The sequence below is a fragment of the Vicia villosa genome, linkage group LG6 (genome assembly GCF_029867415.1).
Source record: "Vicia villosa cultivar HV-30 ecotype Madison, WI linkage group LG6, Vvil1.0, whole genome shotgun sequence".
Classification (NCBI taxonomy): Eukaryota; Viridiplantae; Streptophyta; class Magnoliopsida; order Fabales; family Fabaceae; genus Vicia; species Vicia villosa.
In genome coordinates this window covers 150,056,190-150,071,934 of record NC_081185.1, presented here as the reverse complement: position 1 = coordinate 150,071,934, position 15,745 = coordinate 150,056,190, and the positions used below count along the sequence as shown (strand labels likewise).

Here is a 15,745-nt window from a genome sequence, read left to right as displayed (position 1 = left end):
ATGTGATAGAGGAAAATGGAATGAATAAGCTATAGCAACAAGGAGAAAGGGTGGAGTGAAGAAAATCGCGTTTTGAATAATCGCGTTTGGAAAATGGATTCGAATGTAAGGGATTTCATAGCAAAGGAAGTTCCCGATTGGAACGACGAAGTAATCGCCGTTGCTCGATTCAAGGCATTTTCCGGTCAAAGATCCGATTGGCAACCGAATTTCCTCTTCTGGCGGGACTTGATCATCAAAATCGCTTCCCATTTTCGTTTCCTCCTCATTCGACCTTCTCAGGTACTTGCTACTAGGGTTTTCCCCAATTTCCCTATTTTTTTTACTCTTTTTCCTCTTACCTTAAATTTGTTGTTTTTAGGTTAAGAATGATTGGTTTAATCGAGGAGGGTTAACCCCTTTGTGTATCGACGACGTACTGGTAAGTGTCACTCATATTTTTCTGTTATAAGCATGCACTTTTAAGTATGTTTGGCCCTGTAGGGAAGAAAATTGATTTTCAATGAATTGATTCTGTTAAACTGATTAGGACTAAAACTGATTCGAACTAAAAGTGAGGTGAATGTAAAGTGATGAATGTCTGGATACAATCATGTCAAAATGGGTTGATAGGTAAATTTCAGTGTAAAATCACGTTAGACTCAAAAGCTATAAATCTTAGTGCGTTTGGTTCTGCGATGACGAAAATTGATTCTGAGTGAATTGATCATTGTAGAACTGATTTTGGTTAAAAGTGAGTTGGATGTAGAGTGAGTTATGTTTGGATACATTTATGTAAAAATGAGTTGAACAATAAATTTTAGTTTAAAAATCACGTTAAACCTCAAAAGCTAAAGTATAATCAATTCTGGAGTCAGAATCAATTCTACTTTAGAATAATCAAACACCTAAAAATCATGCCAAAATCAATGCTACCCTTCTATAATTGCTTTTGATTATTTCAAAAGATAAACCAAACATACACTTCAAGTAGAATAAATTCTAGAAAGCATAATTAATTTTATTTGAGAGCAACCAACATATCATAGTGTATGTTTGGTTCTGCGGTGAGGAGAATTGATTATGATTAAAAGTGAGTTGAATGTAAAGTGATTTATGTTTGGATATATTTACGTAAAAGTGAGTGGAACAATAAGTTCGGCGTAAAAATCATATTTAAACTCAAAAGCTAAAAATTGTAACTTCAAATATAATGAATTCTATTTTAGAAAAATCTAACACTTCAAAATCATTCCAATATCAATTCTACATCTCTAGAATTGCTTTTGGCTCTTCCAAAAGCTAAACCAAACTACACTAAGTATGTTTGGTTCTACTGTGTAGAAAATTGAGTTTCAATGAATTGATTATGATAAATTGATTTGGCCTAAAAGTAAATTGGAATGTAATTTGAGGATTTATGTTTGGATACATTCATGCAAAAGTGAGTTGAACAAGAAATGCAAAAGTGAGTTGAACAGGAAATTTCAGTATAAAAATCACTTTGACTCAAAAGCTATAAATCTTAGCTTCAAGTATAATCAATTCTAGAAAACGTAATTAATTTTACTTGAGAACAATCATACATATCAAAATCAATTATACACATTAAAAATCAATTCTGAGTGCTCCAAACGTGAAACCAAACATACATGATGGTTAAACTTAATATGATACACAACTTTTTGTATGGTATGGAGGGTTTTGAAGGGTTAAGTATATATTTTGATATGGTAGACGATTATATCACATTTCAATACCACTTTTTTTTTTTCTTTTCGGAATCATTTTAAAGCTTCCTTAATTTAGAAATGAAAGATAAGATATTCATCCAAACACACCCTTGGTGTTTTGTTTTTTGTCTTTACATTTTATCATTTTTCAGTCTCTAATGTATAATGAAGGTGACATCACAAGACCTGGGGATCTCTTTGATCCAAGGAGCGGAAGATTCTCCCAACTAGTCAGAAAAATGACTTACTTAATATCCAGACCAGCTATACCAGATATCATGGCTGAAGAAACTGTGGTCCTAACTCCTCTGCTTAAGGTTGTTAGCAATCCACTTTTTGAGCAATTCGTGTTTTGTCTTCCTTTTGTTTATTTTATGCATGTGTGTGTTTGTGTTTGTTTACCTTTGTTCATTTGTTATTAAGATTGGCCAACATCTATTTCATAAACACGGCCAACCTACTACTAGAGTTCATTTCAAATTTTCAATGAAGAATGGTTCCATGTCAATATTCTTATACTGTGTACACAGCAGAAACACCTAAGGTCTCTGAGAAATTTGGCATTTGTTTGATATCTTTCAATTTGGATAAATCAAACACCTCTAACATTAATCAATCTATATTCTCGTGATCTAATGTCCAACAATGGATTTTATCCTTACAAATTTTGAGATAGAAAGCTGAATATCATATTGAAATATTACACACCAAAATCACTGGTCAACTATTGAATTTGTTACCTATTATAGTTCCAAACAAATTTCACATTAATGAATTCTTCCTATTAAATACTTTAAACACAGAGACCATACATTGTCTAAAATTACTTTTGTTAATTTTATGAAATCTTTATGATATTTAAGCCGGATACACTCCAAACTGTTTAATAACTCTGCAGCACAAGGACTGTGTGCATCAGTTCATCTGGTGTATGACGTCTGATCTCAGCAATTGTTCATGTTTGCTTTAATGCAATGCTGGTGCTAGCAAGTCAATTAAGTTTGGAGGATTGGGCTAAAATTTCCTTTGTTTAAGTATGCTAGACATTTTTCGATATATAACTCAGATTACAGTTCTGTTTCTTCATATGTAGGATAAGGCTGCTGAGATTGTAAAACATCTATCAGAAAGTCACTGGAATTCATCTTGTATCGTCACAATGAAGAAATTTCAGGAGATATGTGGAGGGCCCGACGAAGCTTCTGTAATGTTGAGGTATCTGTCAGGGTGTAGAACAGCACAGTATCTGTCAGTTCTTAAGAACGAATTTGTAGAGGTACTAAAACTTTTTAAAGTTATTCTTATGATCAGAAAAAAAATCAGGTGTTTACTACTCTACCCTGGGCTAGGTTTTTTCTTCAAATATATAACATGTGTGTCCGCCAACTTTTGATATTTCTAGTAAATTAATAGTACTTCCGATAATCATTAATACTGGCCAGTGGCCAGGATTGTTCCCTTACTGCGAGAGGAATTATCATTTATCAATGCTGATTAGATTTTTATGCCTGAAATGCTTGTTTTATATCCCTTTTTTAATTTGACAGGGGGTAAAAGTTTCGCTCTCAGAAGTAGCATTATCCGGCATCTCTAGTTTAGATTGTGATGTACTGTACTTGATTTGGACAATCGAGAAACTTCAGCAACAATTAGATGTGATTGACAGGCGTTGTGAATTGTAAGTTTATTGTATGAATCTGTATACTTGTATATGTATCTTGAAGTGTTTTTTAAATAAATGATAATGAAGAATTAAAATAAAACTATTTTCCCTTTAGTAGATTATTTTGGATTAAAAGCTTTTCCTCACAGATTGTTTCTATTAGGTCAAGAAAATCAGCAGTGGCTTCTATACATTCTGGGAACCGAAAAATAGCTCTCAGGTATGCAAGGGAGTTAAAGTTGGCTACCCAGAGTAGAGAAAAATGTTCGTCACTTTTGAATAGAGTAGAGGAAGTACTCGGTGTTATTGTTGATGCCGAGTCAACGAAAAAGGTACAACTTTGCATATTGTATCAAATTGATCAGTTTATACTAGATTCAATTCAAAATATTACATTGAACTGCATATTGTCTTTGTTATGTCCCGTAATGCATTATTTACTATATTCAATTCAAAATATTACATTGAACTGCATATTGTCTTTGTTATGTCCCGTAATGCATTATTTACTATATTCAATTCAATATATTACATTGAACTGCATATTGTCTTTGTTATGTCCCGTAATGCATTATTTACTATATTCAATTCAATATATTACATTGAACTGCATATTGTCTTTGTTATGTCCCGTAATGCATTATTTGTTATCAGGTTTCTGAAGCTATGCAGATTGGAGCACACGCAATGAAAGAAAATAAGATAAGTGTGGAAGATGTTGATCTTTGTTTAAGAGATGTCCAAGAGAGCATTGATTCACAGAAGGAAGTTGAAAAGGCACTAGGTATGTTTTTTTTATCATATCTTGTGACTCCATTATCCAGAAATCAATAATTACTATGGTTTGAATTTTTAAGCATGCTGTTTTTTGGCTGCAGAGCAAACACCATCATACACAGATATTGATGATGAAGATATTGAAGAGGAACTCGAAGAGTTAGAGCTGGCTCTTGAGAAAGAGTCTCAAGTTGATACACCGGAAAAGACTACTACCAGTGAAGAAGGAACTGCAACTTTGGATGCCTCTGAATTACTTAGCGGCACTCTCTCAAATCTCAAACTTTCAGACAATACAGTAGGAAAATCAAGAACGTCTCAGACAACATCAAAAGGAGAGAGAACAGCAAATTTAGCAATGTAAACCGATAGTTTAGAAGTGAAGAGAGTTCAATGACTACATTCTATTTATAGAAGATCGTAAAATATGATTGAATGCTGTATAAAATATGTTTATATGTTAGAGTATGTCTTTTTTGTTAACCCTCCATGATCAAAAACCTTTTCACCTCAGCAGTCACAAAGTTTTCTCATGACTTACGCACTTTGAGCGGCTATGAGATGAATCTTTGAGTTGGCACAAAACATAGTATGTCTTATCTCTCTTCACAATTTCAAGAATCGAACTTAGAATTTTCAAAACCCACAGCTGTTATTACATAATCAGATACATTTCTGTAAGGTGTTAACAAACTTTACACTTGCCTTTAACAAACCTAATCAGTCTATTGTCATCTAGTTTTCCTTATGAATCTTTACATGAATTTTCCCTTTTTTTAGAGTTGGAAAATGACAATAAGTGTTCTTGTGTCAACTGAGTAAGAAGTTTTATACCAGGTGCTACTAGACCAAATGTACCAATGTAATGATCTCCTGATGTGGTATGAGAGCCGATAGTTTGATTAAAGGCGACCGATTCTTGACCGGTCCTTGTACCAACTAACAATAGCTAGTGCTGCCAAAACTTGATTGCTTTGTTCCATGCATTTTTTAGCCTATGCAGAATTAGCCACATGTCTTGCTAGGTTGATTCTGGTCACCAAAAGAGTTTGCTGCAGTGGAAGAGTTTCCGATGATAGGAAGTGTGAAAGGTGCATTATGAATTGACATCGGTGGTGGTAGTAATTGGTTGGAAAAACCAAACATCTGAACTCTGATGTTGTTATTATTGTGGTCTGTGACACCATTACTCATTTGTGGAATAGGAAACTGTACCTCTGGCCTAAAACCCATTAAATGTTGTGCATTCATATTCATACTCATACTCATATGATGTGCTGGCAACATCATAAGATGATTAAGTGGCATACAAAGTCCTCTACCCATTGTCATAATCTGCAACATCATAATTCACAACATTAATATAAGACTATAGTATAATCTCAATATAAATTAAATGTTACATAGAAAAAGGACATGAAATTTTACCTGTAACTGAAGCTTTAGGGTTTTAAGATAATCAATGGCATCATCAAGCATTGAAGCCTTGTCCATCTATAACAAATACAAAGCAAAACGTTTATATAATTAAATTAAAAGGAATAAGGTTTAACATAGAAAAATTAAATTGAATTAATGTTTACATACCTTATTGCAATTTGGTATGAGCTTTTTCAATGTATGAATTTTCTCGTTGATTTTATCTCTTCTCTTCTGCAAACATCCACAAATATATATCACTTACATGTAATTAATTAACTTGCATGTATAAATACAAATATTTCTTTTTCTTTTTCTACTGATATTTTAAAAACGTTCCTCACCCTTTGAGTTAAATTATGACTTTTTGCATTCTTGTAGCTTCTCTTGACTCTTTTTCCTTCACGAGCTGGCTTCTCTTTCAACATATTTTCCGAGGTTTCTTCTTCATCCTGCGGCATCAAACAATCGAACTTAGTACAAATGATGATAAACTAACTTCATATTAAAAGTGTGTCTGATATCTAACACGTGTCAGTGTTGGCATGTGGCCGTGTCTCGTGTGCTTGTGTTTGTGTCAATGGTTTATTAATTCCACTTACATCACTAAAATATGGTGAGTCATAATTGTCCTCATGATTTCCGAAACCAAAGTTTGAATCATTTGAGGCTTCAAGTGAACATGCAGAAGATGATGGTTCATCATATCCTTCAATATCACTAGCTTTTCTCTTCTCTCTAATTCCAAAAGCACTACTATGGCTATCAGAAACTTCAGAATGTTCATCAATGGTTGGTAGCAATTGTGTTAAAGGCTTTTGTTGTTGGAATTTTGTAGAAGCAATGGCTTTTGATTCTTTCCCTTGATGAGTTGATTTGAGAAACACTTTAGGTATAGAAAAGTTTGAGAAGTTCACTTTTTCTGTTTTTTGATATTCACACCCTCCTAAGTAATGATTTGAAGTTTCCACTCTTGGTTTTTTGAATGGTGGTAAATATGTGAGCATGTGAGTATTGTTCTTGGTTTGTGAGGATTGAAAATCAATGTAAGAGGAAGTAGAATCAAACATGTTGTTAAGAAGGACAAGTTTTGTTTTTTTGGGTTAGGAATTGTGTGTGACACTAAAGGAAAATGTTATGGAGTATATAAGGATCCATGTGGTGTATCTTTAAGGCTACTTAGGTGTGGTACATCTCAAATTTAATTCCTAGTACTAAGTGAAATAATGGTTTTAAGAGATTCTCACGAAAGGTCTTCCACAAATTAGTATGACATTGTAGCTTTCTATTTGTCGTTTTGATTTGATTTGGAATTTGGAATCAAGAGAGACGTGGATCATTGCTTACCACCACTTTTTTTAACATTTAAAATGATAAATAATTTATATAATAAAAATTATACAGAAATAAATAAAAAATAATCAAACAGTAGTGTTGGACGAGATTCTTAAAAATTATATCTATTGAACAAAGAAGCACACCATTGTTATGCATAAATTTTTACTCAGAAAAAGACTCATTGTCTAGAAAATTAAAATGTTAACAAATGATATGAAATTATTATGTTGATTATCAGGAGACTTTTTCTGATATTTGATTTGTTACTTGATGCGTCTTTGAGGATTGTTCATTCTTTAGGAAAACCTTCGATCCTCAGTTTATCACAGAGAAAAAATTCAATCAAATTCACACATGTATGTTTCCTTTCTACCTATCGTACATTTCTTGCGTGTCTGTTAAAAAATTCACGTGCACCTATTTCTTCAAAAATACTATGTCTCGTTGAAATAGATCAAATATGACATCTTTAATAAAGTCATATAATATTTAAAATCTTAAGATTCATTACAATAAATCATATATTTTTCAAATATTTTCAAACACGTCTGGTGACAAAACAAATATAATAAAAAAATTATAAGACGATAATCCAATATTATACCGGTGACATGTGTAAATCCTAACATTCTTCATAAAAACTAGTAACAAACCCGTGCGTTCGCACGGGTTCTGGTACGGGACGCGCATTTGTTTCACATATATATTTTTTAATAGAAAAAAATTAAATTAAAAGTAATTAACATTTTGTGGAAAAAAATAAGAACAATTAACATTAAATTGTGTCTAAAAAAAATAAGGAACAAAATTGAAATCACCAAAATTAAATTGTGTCTAAATAGCCTTTTGTAACTTCACGTTCCCGTTAATAATCAATATTTTGATCAGTAACTTCATGCTCCCATTAATATTTAATATTTTGCTCAGTAACTTCGTTCCCGTTAATTTCAAAATATTTTGATCAGTAACTTCATGTTTCCGTTTATTCAATATTTTGATCAATAACTTCGTGTTCATATTAATATTAAATATTTTAGTCAGTAACTTCAAGTTCACGTTAATATTCAATATTGTGATCAGTAACTTCATGTTCCCGTTAATATTTAATATTGTGATCAGTAACTTCATGTTCCCGTTAATATTCAATATTTGAATCAGTAACTTCCGGTTCCCGTTAATATTTAATATTCTGATCAGTAACTTCATGTTCCCGTTAATATTCACTATTTTGATCAGTAACTTCATGTTCCCTTAATATTCAATATTTTAATCAGCAACTTTATGTTCCCGTTAATATTCAATACTGTGATCAGTAACTTCATGTTCCCGTTAATATTCAATATTTTAATCAGTAACTTCAAGTTTCTGTTAATATTCAATATTGTGATCAGTAACTTCATGTCCCTGTTAATAAAAAATATTTTAATCAGTAACTTCAGGTTCCCGTTAATATTCAATATTGTGATCGGTAACTTCATGTTCCCGTTAATATTCAATATTATGATAAGTAACTTCATGTTCCCGTTAATATTCAATATATATATATATATATATATATATATATATATATATATATATATATATATATATATATATATATATATATATATTGTGATAATTAACTTCATGTTCTTGTTAATAAAAAATATTTTAATCAGTAACTTCAGGTTTCCGTTAATATTCAATATTGTTCAGTTAGACGAATTTCGATACATAATTTATTTTAAATAAAAATGTTAAAAAAAAAGAAGAAAAAAGTTAGATAATTAATTGATTATTTCTTATATAAAAATATTTAGATCAATAATAGATTTTCTCCCGTATACCATTTTTGGATTAAAAATATTTAATCATAAATACCATTTCTCGTATATAAAAATATTTAGATTAATAATAGATTTTTTTGTCCGTATACAAACTTCATTTTTGTTTATCTATCATTTACAAAAATATTTGGATCAATAGTAAATTTCGTATATAAAAATATTTAAATCAATAATAAATTTTTTCCCGTATACCATTTTTGAATAAAAAATATTTGGGTCATAAATACCATTTTTCGTAAATAATAGATTTATTTCCATGTACAAATATTATTTTTGTTTAGGTATCATTTACAAAAATATTTGGATCAATAGTAAATTTCGTATATAAAAATATTTAGATCAATAATAAATTTTTTCCCGTATACCATTTTTGAATAAAAAATATTTGGGTCATAAATACCATTTTTCGTAAATAATAGATTTATTTCCATATACAAATATTATTTTTGTTTAGGTATCATTTACAAAATTATTTGGATCAATATTAAATTTTCGTATATTAAAATATTTAGATCAATAATATATTTTTTTCCTTATGCAATTTTTGGATCAAAAATATTTGATCATAAATATCATTCATTGTATATAAAAATATTTAGATCAATAATAGATTTTTTCCGCGTATACAAGCCTCATTTTTGTTTAGGTATCATTTACAAAAATATTTGAATCAATAGTAAATTTCGTATATAAAAATATTTAGGTCAATAGTAAATTATTTTCCCGTATACCATTATGGAATAAAAATATTTGAATCATAAATACCATTTTTCGTAAATAATAGATTTTTTTCCATATACAAATATTATTTTTGTTTATGTGTCATTTACAAAAATATTTGGATCAATATCACATTTTCATATATAAAAATATTTAGAAAATAATAGATTTTTTGGCCTATTCCATTTTTGGATAAAAAATATTTGAATCATAAATAATATTTTTCGTAAATAAAAATATTTAGATTAATAATAGATTTTTTTCTCGTATATTTTTGTTTAGGTATCATTTACAAAAATATTTGGATCAATAGTAAATTTCGCATATAAAAATATTTAGATCAATAGTAGATTTTTTTTCTGTATATCATTTTTAAATAAAAAATATTTAAATTATAAATACCAATTTTCGTAAGTAATATAATTTTTCTGTATACAAATATTATTTTTATTTAGGTATCATTTACAAAAATATTTGGATCAATATTAAATTTTCGTATATAAAAATATTTAGATCAATAATAGATTTTTTGAATAAATTTTTTCTGTATATCATTTTTGACTAAAAAATATTTCGATCATGAATATCATTTTTCGTATATAAAAAATATATATTAATAATAAAATATTTTTTGTGGAAGAAATAAGTGAGAAAGTGATGAAAGATAAAAAAAATAGAGAATGGAGAGAGATTTGATAAGTTTAATAAAATATAAGAGTGATATTATTTTAATAATAAAATTAAGAACTTTTTGGTGCAAAGACCAAAAAACCACAATTTTAATGTGGTGGCAAAAAGTTAAATAAGAGTGTTTTTGACTTTTCCACAACCATTAATTTTCTTATATTATAGATTGTTACTAAATTTGAATTTTGTGAAAACACAGCTCTCTCAAATATAATTTAAGAGTATTTTTATAATATAAACATGTTCTGAGTCAGACAAAAACCCAAAAATAAAAGAACATCCCAACCAACACTCATTTCTAACATTGAAAATCATAATTCATTCAACTAATAATGCAAACTACAATGACTTACGTAGTCGCATACGTAACCACAATTTGTCTTGACGGCCGAACCTAACAATCATGTTAGTTACTGTTGTAACACCTTTGAATTGGGACAACTGATTAAGATTTTAATGTAAAAGAAATAGTTACATCATTTTCAAAGTCCCACATATGATTAAGGATAAGATCTAGGTTCCCGACATTATGATCTATATCTTTCCATTATTCCAAGATTAACCTTATATGAGCCATGGAAATTAGACACGTCGAGAGTCATAGAAAATGACTATGTATTAAACATTGATTAGAGTCACATTCAAAGGAAACCCCACAATATGGAATCCAAGTTTCTTTTGGTGAAGCATGAGCCACGTGATGGCAACAAACAAGGGCACGCACACTCCCTTATGTGTCATTAATTTATAGGGTAGAAATGAGTGTGGAGCCTCTCTTTCTCACGTGAAAGTCACATTGGGTTCACGTGCCTACGTGTCATATTGTCTATACTTTTTTTGGGTCAGTCCTTTGAATTTTATAGACCATGCTAATGGAAGTCGACATATCAACAACTTACAAATTTATTAAATTTAAATATAAATTATATATGATTTAATTTTAAATAATTAACTTAAAAAATTGGATTTGATTGTTTTGTTAAGTTAAATTAGTTGATTTGATTCGAATCTGCGATATCTCATTTGTTGGCGCGAAAAAAATACTTGAGCGCATTGCACGCTCGGAGAATATCGATAAAAAATCCATGAAAGAAAGAATAAGATGATCATCGCAATCGGGAGTCGGTTATGTGAAATAAAGGATAAGATGGTCATCACAATCAAATTAAGATTCGGGAATCAGTTATGCAAGGGGAAGATATTAGCATTCCTCGCATCCGTTGTACTCAACGGTACTCATTTAGTTAGTTTTGCAAAAGAGTGTTAGTTTATGTCTACTTGCGTTCTTCTTCTTCTTATTATGCGAGAAAAAGAGAAAGAAAAGAAAATGTTTTTGGTTTTTTATTTATTGGACCTGACAAGACTTTGAATTTCGCTCCTATGTATCTTACGGTGCGATGGAGAACTCAAGGCTACATAATCTTTAGCTAAAAGAACTTTGTTTGTTGGTTGATTTTATTTGTCAAAATGAGTCTAATCGCACTTGGACGATGAAAGAGGTTCACACTTGGGAGAAAAAGATGATTTAGTTTGATGAGTTTGAATTGTTTTTAGAGGATACGAGTGTCAAATGGCCGAGATATTCATCTCGTATTTAAACACTTTGGGAAAGATTGAAAATATTTCTAACTCGTTTAATCCTTTTATTGAAAAAGAGATTTGGAGTTGACTTGACATTGGATCAAATATTTAATTGATTTTGAATTTTATTATGAAAATGACTTAGCGTAGGATCAAGTATTTACTTGCGAAAATAGTGAATGATCGGTGATTTTTCTTGTTGAGAAAAATCATATGATGTTAATCAAGTGATTTTGAAATTATTTTTGTAGAAGACTTATTCTATTTATTCTTTGATTTTTCAGCGAACTAAACATCTATTATAAAGGCAAAGCAAAATAAATATACAAACAAATATAAGCTAAGATAAGAGAAAACATGACAATCAAGACAAATATTCAAATCTAAACATGCATAAGAATTACAGTAGCTTATTTTAAAGAAAATAGTTTGAAAATAAAGAGATTTTGTTTTTATATTTCATGAAATAAATGGAAAATGAGATATTACTACTATGCTTATTGGAATATTTTAATTGAGCAAATATATTTTTTTAATCATTTTTTAGAATTGAAAATTAGACTAAAAATAACAATATAACCTAACAAAACAAATAAGGGCTGCATCATAAAGGAGGTATGGCTAGTGAGTGTCGACGCATGGATTGGTAGTCCAGGCCCAAGATCAATCATCAATTTTTTAAGCTATGTTTGGGAGTTTGGAGAGGAGGGGAGGGGAAGACTTCCAAAAACAAAATTTTTGAAAAAACAATTTTGTTTAGAATGATAAAAGAGTCATTATCATTACTAAATTTTTAATTTTCAGAATACTATAACGACCTAAAAGATATTTGGAAAATTTATGTAAGCCCTTCAAAACCCTCCTTCAATTAAATTTTTGAGTTCCCCCATTTTATGGGGTTTTTGGTGTTATGAATAAACTCAAACCCTCCAAAACCCTCCTACCCAAAATCTTTTTATCCTTTTCACCAAATTCTTCCTATTTTCTAAAACCCTCCCCTCCCTTCCCCTCCAAACTCCCAAACATAGCCTTAGTGTTTTCTTTGAAGTTATGATCAAAATAGTGGGGGTATGGCCCAAAACCGAGTTGGCCCTGGTGCCTAAACACAAAACCCACAAACGAAATAAAACCCTAGAATTACACAACCAAGACTGCTTCACATCTAACATCATTATCCAAATTAGTTGCTTTATTGTTGGGAATTACCACAAGGAAACAAATATTAAAAGTTAGTCCACGAAAAAATGCCCACTCTCTCTTCTTTCTCATCCGCTACACCCTCTCTCTCTCTCTCTCTCGTTCTGTTTCAAAACAACTTCCGTAGATGAATAGATCAAACTTCACACACAAAGATTCTAAGTCCCTAAATTCCAAAATCTCAAAACATGAACCTCTCCTATTTCCTAATACTGGCCACAAATTTGTCATCAAAATGCACGATTAAACACACTAACATACAAATTTCCTTTTTGCCCGAAAGAAACCCTAAACCCCAATGCTTTCATTATTTCACCGATTACAAATTACAAGGTGCAAATTGAAATGAAAATGTAAAAGGGAGAGGGGAGAAACAACGAAAAGCTAAAGTAAACGATAGAAGCAACAACCACGATGAAAACTTCAACGAACTCGAGAACCTTAATGATGGACCTTTGTAGGTAAGTTGGTTTCTCCCTGTTTATGCTTCTACTCCATTCTTTTCCTTCATCTTCTTACTTCTGTGTGCTTCTAAAATTTGGGTTAATGTTGTGTGTTGCTTGAGTGTGCACGAGTGTCATACCCTAATTTTTAACCCTAAAATCCCTCATCATCTTACATTCATGCAATACATAAAGATCATGATTTTGGCTTGCATCTCAACCTTGACCATCTCTCCCTTCTTTAAGTATTGCCTTTCAGAGCTCATTAAACACCCATTTGTGTATCTTGTGCATATATGTTTTATGTTTTACCAATATATAACTAAAATCCAAAAAAAATATATATATTTTTTTAAATTCTGTACATTGTATGTGTTGTGCTAAGTACACTCGCCTCATCTCCTAAACTAGGGTTTTGAGGATTGACCCTTAATCAACTGAACATTCATTGAACCTCCAAAGCTTGAACTTCAAAGAAATGCTTCTATCATCAAAATTTTATGTCTTGGGCATCTCTTAGCTTCATCTAATCAAGTTCATCTCAAGATTTTGTGATTTGGTTCATCAAGAAACTCCATAGGTTCATGTGTTTATTTCCATGCCTTCTTCAACAAATTTCATCAAGCTATTAACATCTTCATCAAGTGTGCTTCAAGATAACATCATTTCAAGATCTTATGTGCTTCTTCATGACTTAGATTGCAAGTAAATTTAAAAGAATTAAAATTTGATTCAAGAGGTTTGACCTAATTTGGAAAGTTGTTGATTCCATAATCACAAGTGCATAATTCTCTCAATTTTCAATAATTTTAGTGCCTCTTTTTGCAAATGACTCTTCTTGATATCCCCAACAACTTATTTTTACAAGTCAAGAGCTATTTTTGCTTAAAAAGTCATTAAAGATGTGGAAATATTATAGATCATTTTGAAGACTCAAATGACTTTTGCCCATTTTGTCAAAATCATAACTTGCTCAAATTTCAACATTTTTAGTGCTTTTTTTTGTTATGGACGCTTCTTGATGTTACAAGTTCTCTTCAAGGATCATAAGCTAAATTTTCTTGGAAAGACATATAATTCATTGAAACATTACATGTCATATTTAGGCTTTTCGGACTTAGAATTTTTCTAAGTACAAAAAGCAGTTTATTTTTGCTATTTTCAAAGTCCCATAACTTTTGACTCAAATTGCCAAATGAAGTCATTCTTTGCACATTGTGAAGTTTGTGGGAAGGCCTTCCAATTGCAAAAGGAATCAGATCATAAAGCCTCCTATAGAGGGCGCCCCATGGATTTGAATATGGTCATCTCAAACTGAATTTTGCACCATGATCATAATTTTGAACTTTTCTAATTCAAATTACAAGCCAAGTTAGCACACATTTTGCCTTCTAATCATGTTTAGCAAGTGTCCTGAAGTTAAAACAACCTTATCCGCAGAAAAATCTGCAGGTTTCCTGCAAATTTTCCTTTGGATTTTTCCGCGGATTTTAATTTTAGGGACCAAAACCAAAAAGATTTTAACATTGAAGGATCATTCCAAAGAAAAAAAGATACCAGGACGAATATCAAAAACACGCTAACTTACAGAGACCAATTGACTATTTAAGCCTATTTATATTTTATTTTTTTAAAAAAAATCATATGTCCTTCATTTTAATTCCAAAAATTATGAAAAAAAATCCAAAATATTTTAAATTATTTTCTTTTTGATGAATATTTTTCCACATTTTTATTTTATCATATAGTTTTTTTAATGTTTTTTCTCTTTTCTACTAAGTTTTAATTGGTTTAAAAATGCTTTTGAGTATCCAAAAAATTCTGAATTTTTTTGGAGATGATCATATATATATATATATATATATATATATATATATATATATATATATATATATATATATATATATATAATCAACTGGATGAGCAGGCCTCTAAGGCAGTTTACCTCAGAGTGTCCTTTATAATTAAGACGAATAAGATATTGATTGCGTATTCAACTATTATTGTGACATATATTTAGATATACTTCATGTATTGATTATGAATTATCCTGATTGTAATCAGGGCCGATCCTACCCGTTTAGAGGCCTAAAGTAAAATTTAAAATGAGACATTTATATAAAATGTATTTTTGAATAATAATTTTGTGGGTGCTAAGAGTTGAACTCAAAACCAAAAGGAAAAGAGGCCTAAATTTTACCATTTGAGGCCTTTTTAAGCCCAAACTTTTGAGGCCTAAAGCCCTAGCCTTGGTGGCTTGGCCCTTGCTTCAATTTCATGTTATGTAACTTCATACGTATGGAAGTTCACATCATTATTATACATTGCATTTCTACATATCGGACCAGAAATTATTTAGTAATTTTAAAACACCAGGTATCG

The 15,745-nt window shown here is 30.3% G+C and overlaps 2 protein-coding genes across 2 annotated transcripts; one reads left to right on the top strand and one right to left on the bottom strand.

The window, feature by feature from the left end:
- Window positions 1–4,667, top strand: LOC131610484 (uncharacterized). The gene is made up of 8 exons (XM_058882443.1): window positions 1–282; window positions 362–421; window positions 1,865–2,029; window positions 2,806–2,988; window positions 3,260–3,390; window positions 3,539–3,707; window positions 4,030–4,159; window positions 4,254–4,667. The coding sequence occupies exons 1-8, from the start codon at window positions 94–96 to the stop codon at window positions 4,514–4,516; spliced, it is 1,290 nt and encodes a 429-aa protein (XP_058738426.1). The 5' UTR covers window positions 1–93; the 3' UTR covers window positions 4,517–4,667.
- A 112-nt stretch (window positions 4,668–4,779) lies between these two features.
- On the bottom strand, window positions 4,780–6,823 carry LOC131610485 (transcription factor PIF3-like). The gene is made up of 5 exons (XM_058882444.1): window positions 6,174–6,823; window positions 5,916–6,023; window positions 5,740–5,805; window positions 5,581–5,646; window positions 4,780–5,487 (listed from the first exon to the last, which is right to left on the bottom strand). The coding sequence occupies exons 1-5, from the start codon at window positions 6,639–6,641 to the stop codon at window positions 5,158–5,160; spliced, it is 1,038 nt and encodes a 345-aa protein (XP_058738427.1). The 5' UTR covers window positions 6,642–6,823; the 3' UTR covers window positions 4,780–5,157.
- Window positions 6,824–15,745: the final 8,922 nt, after the last annotated feature.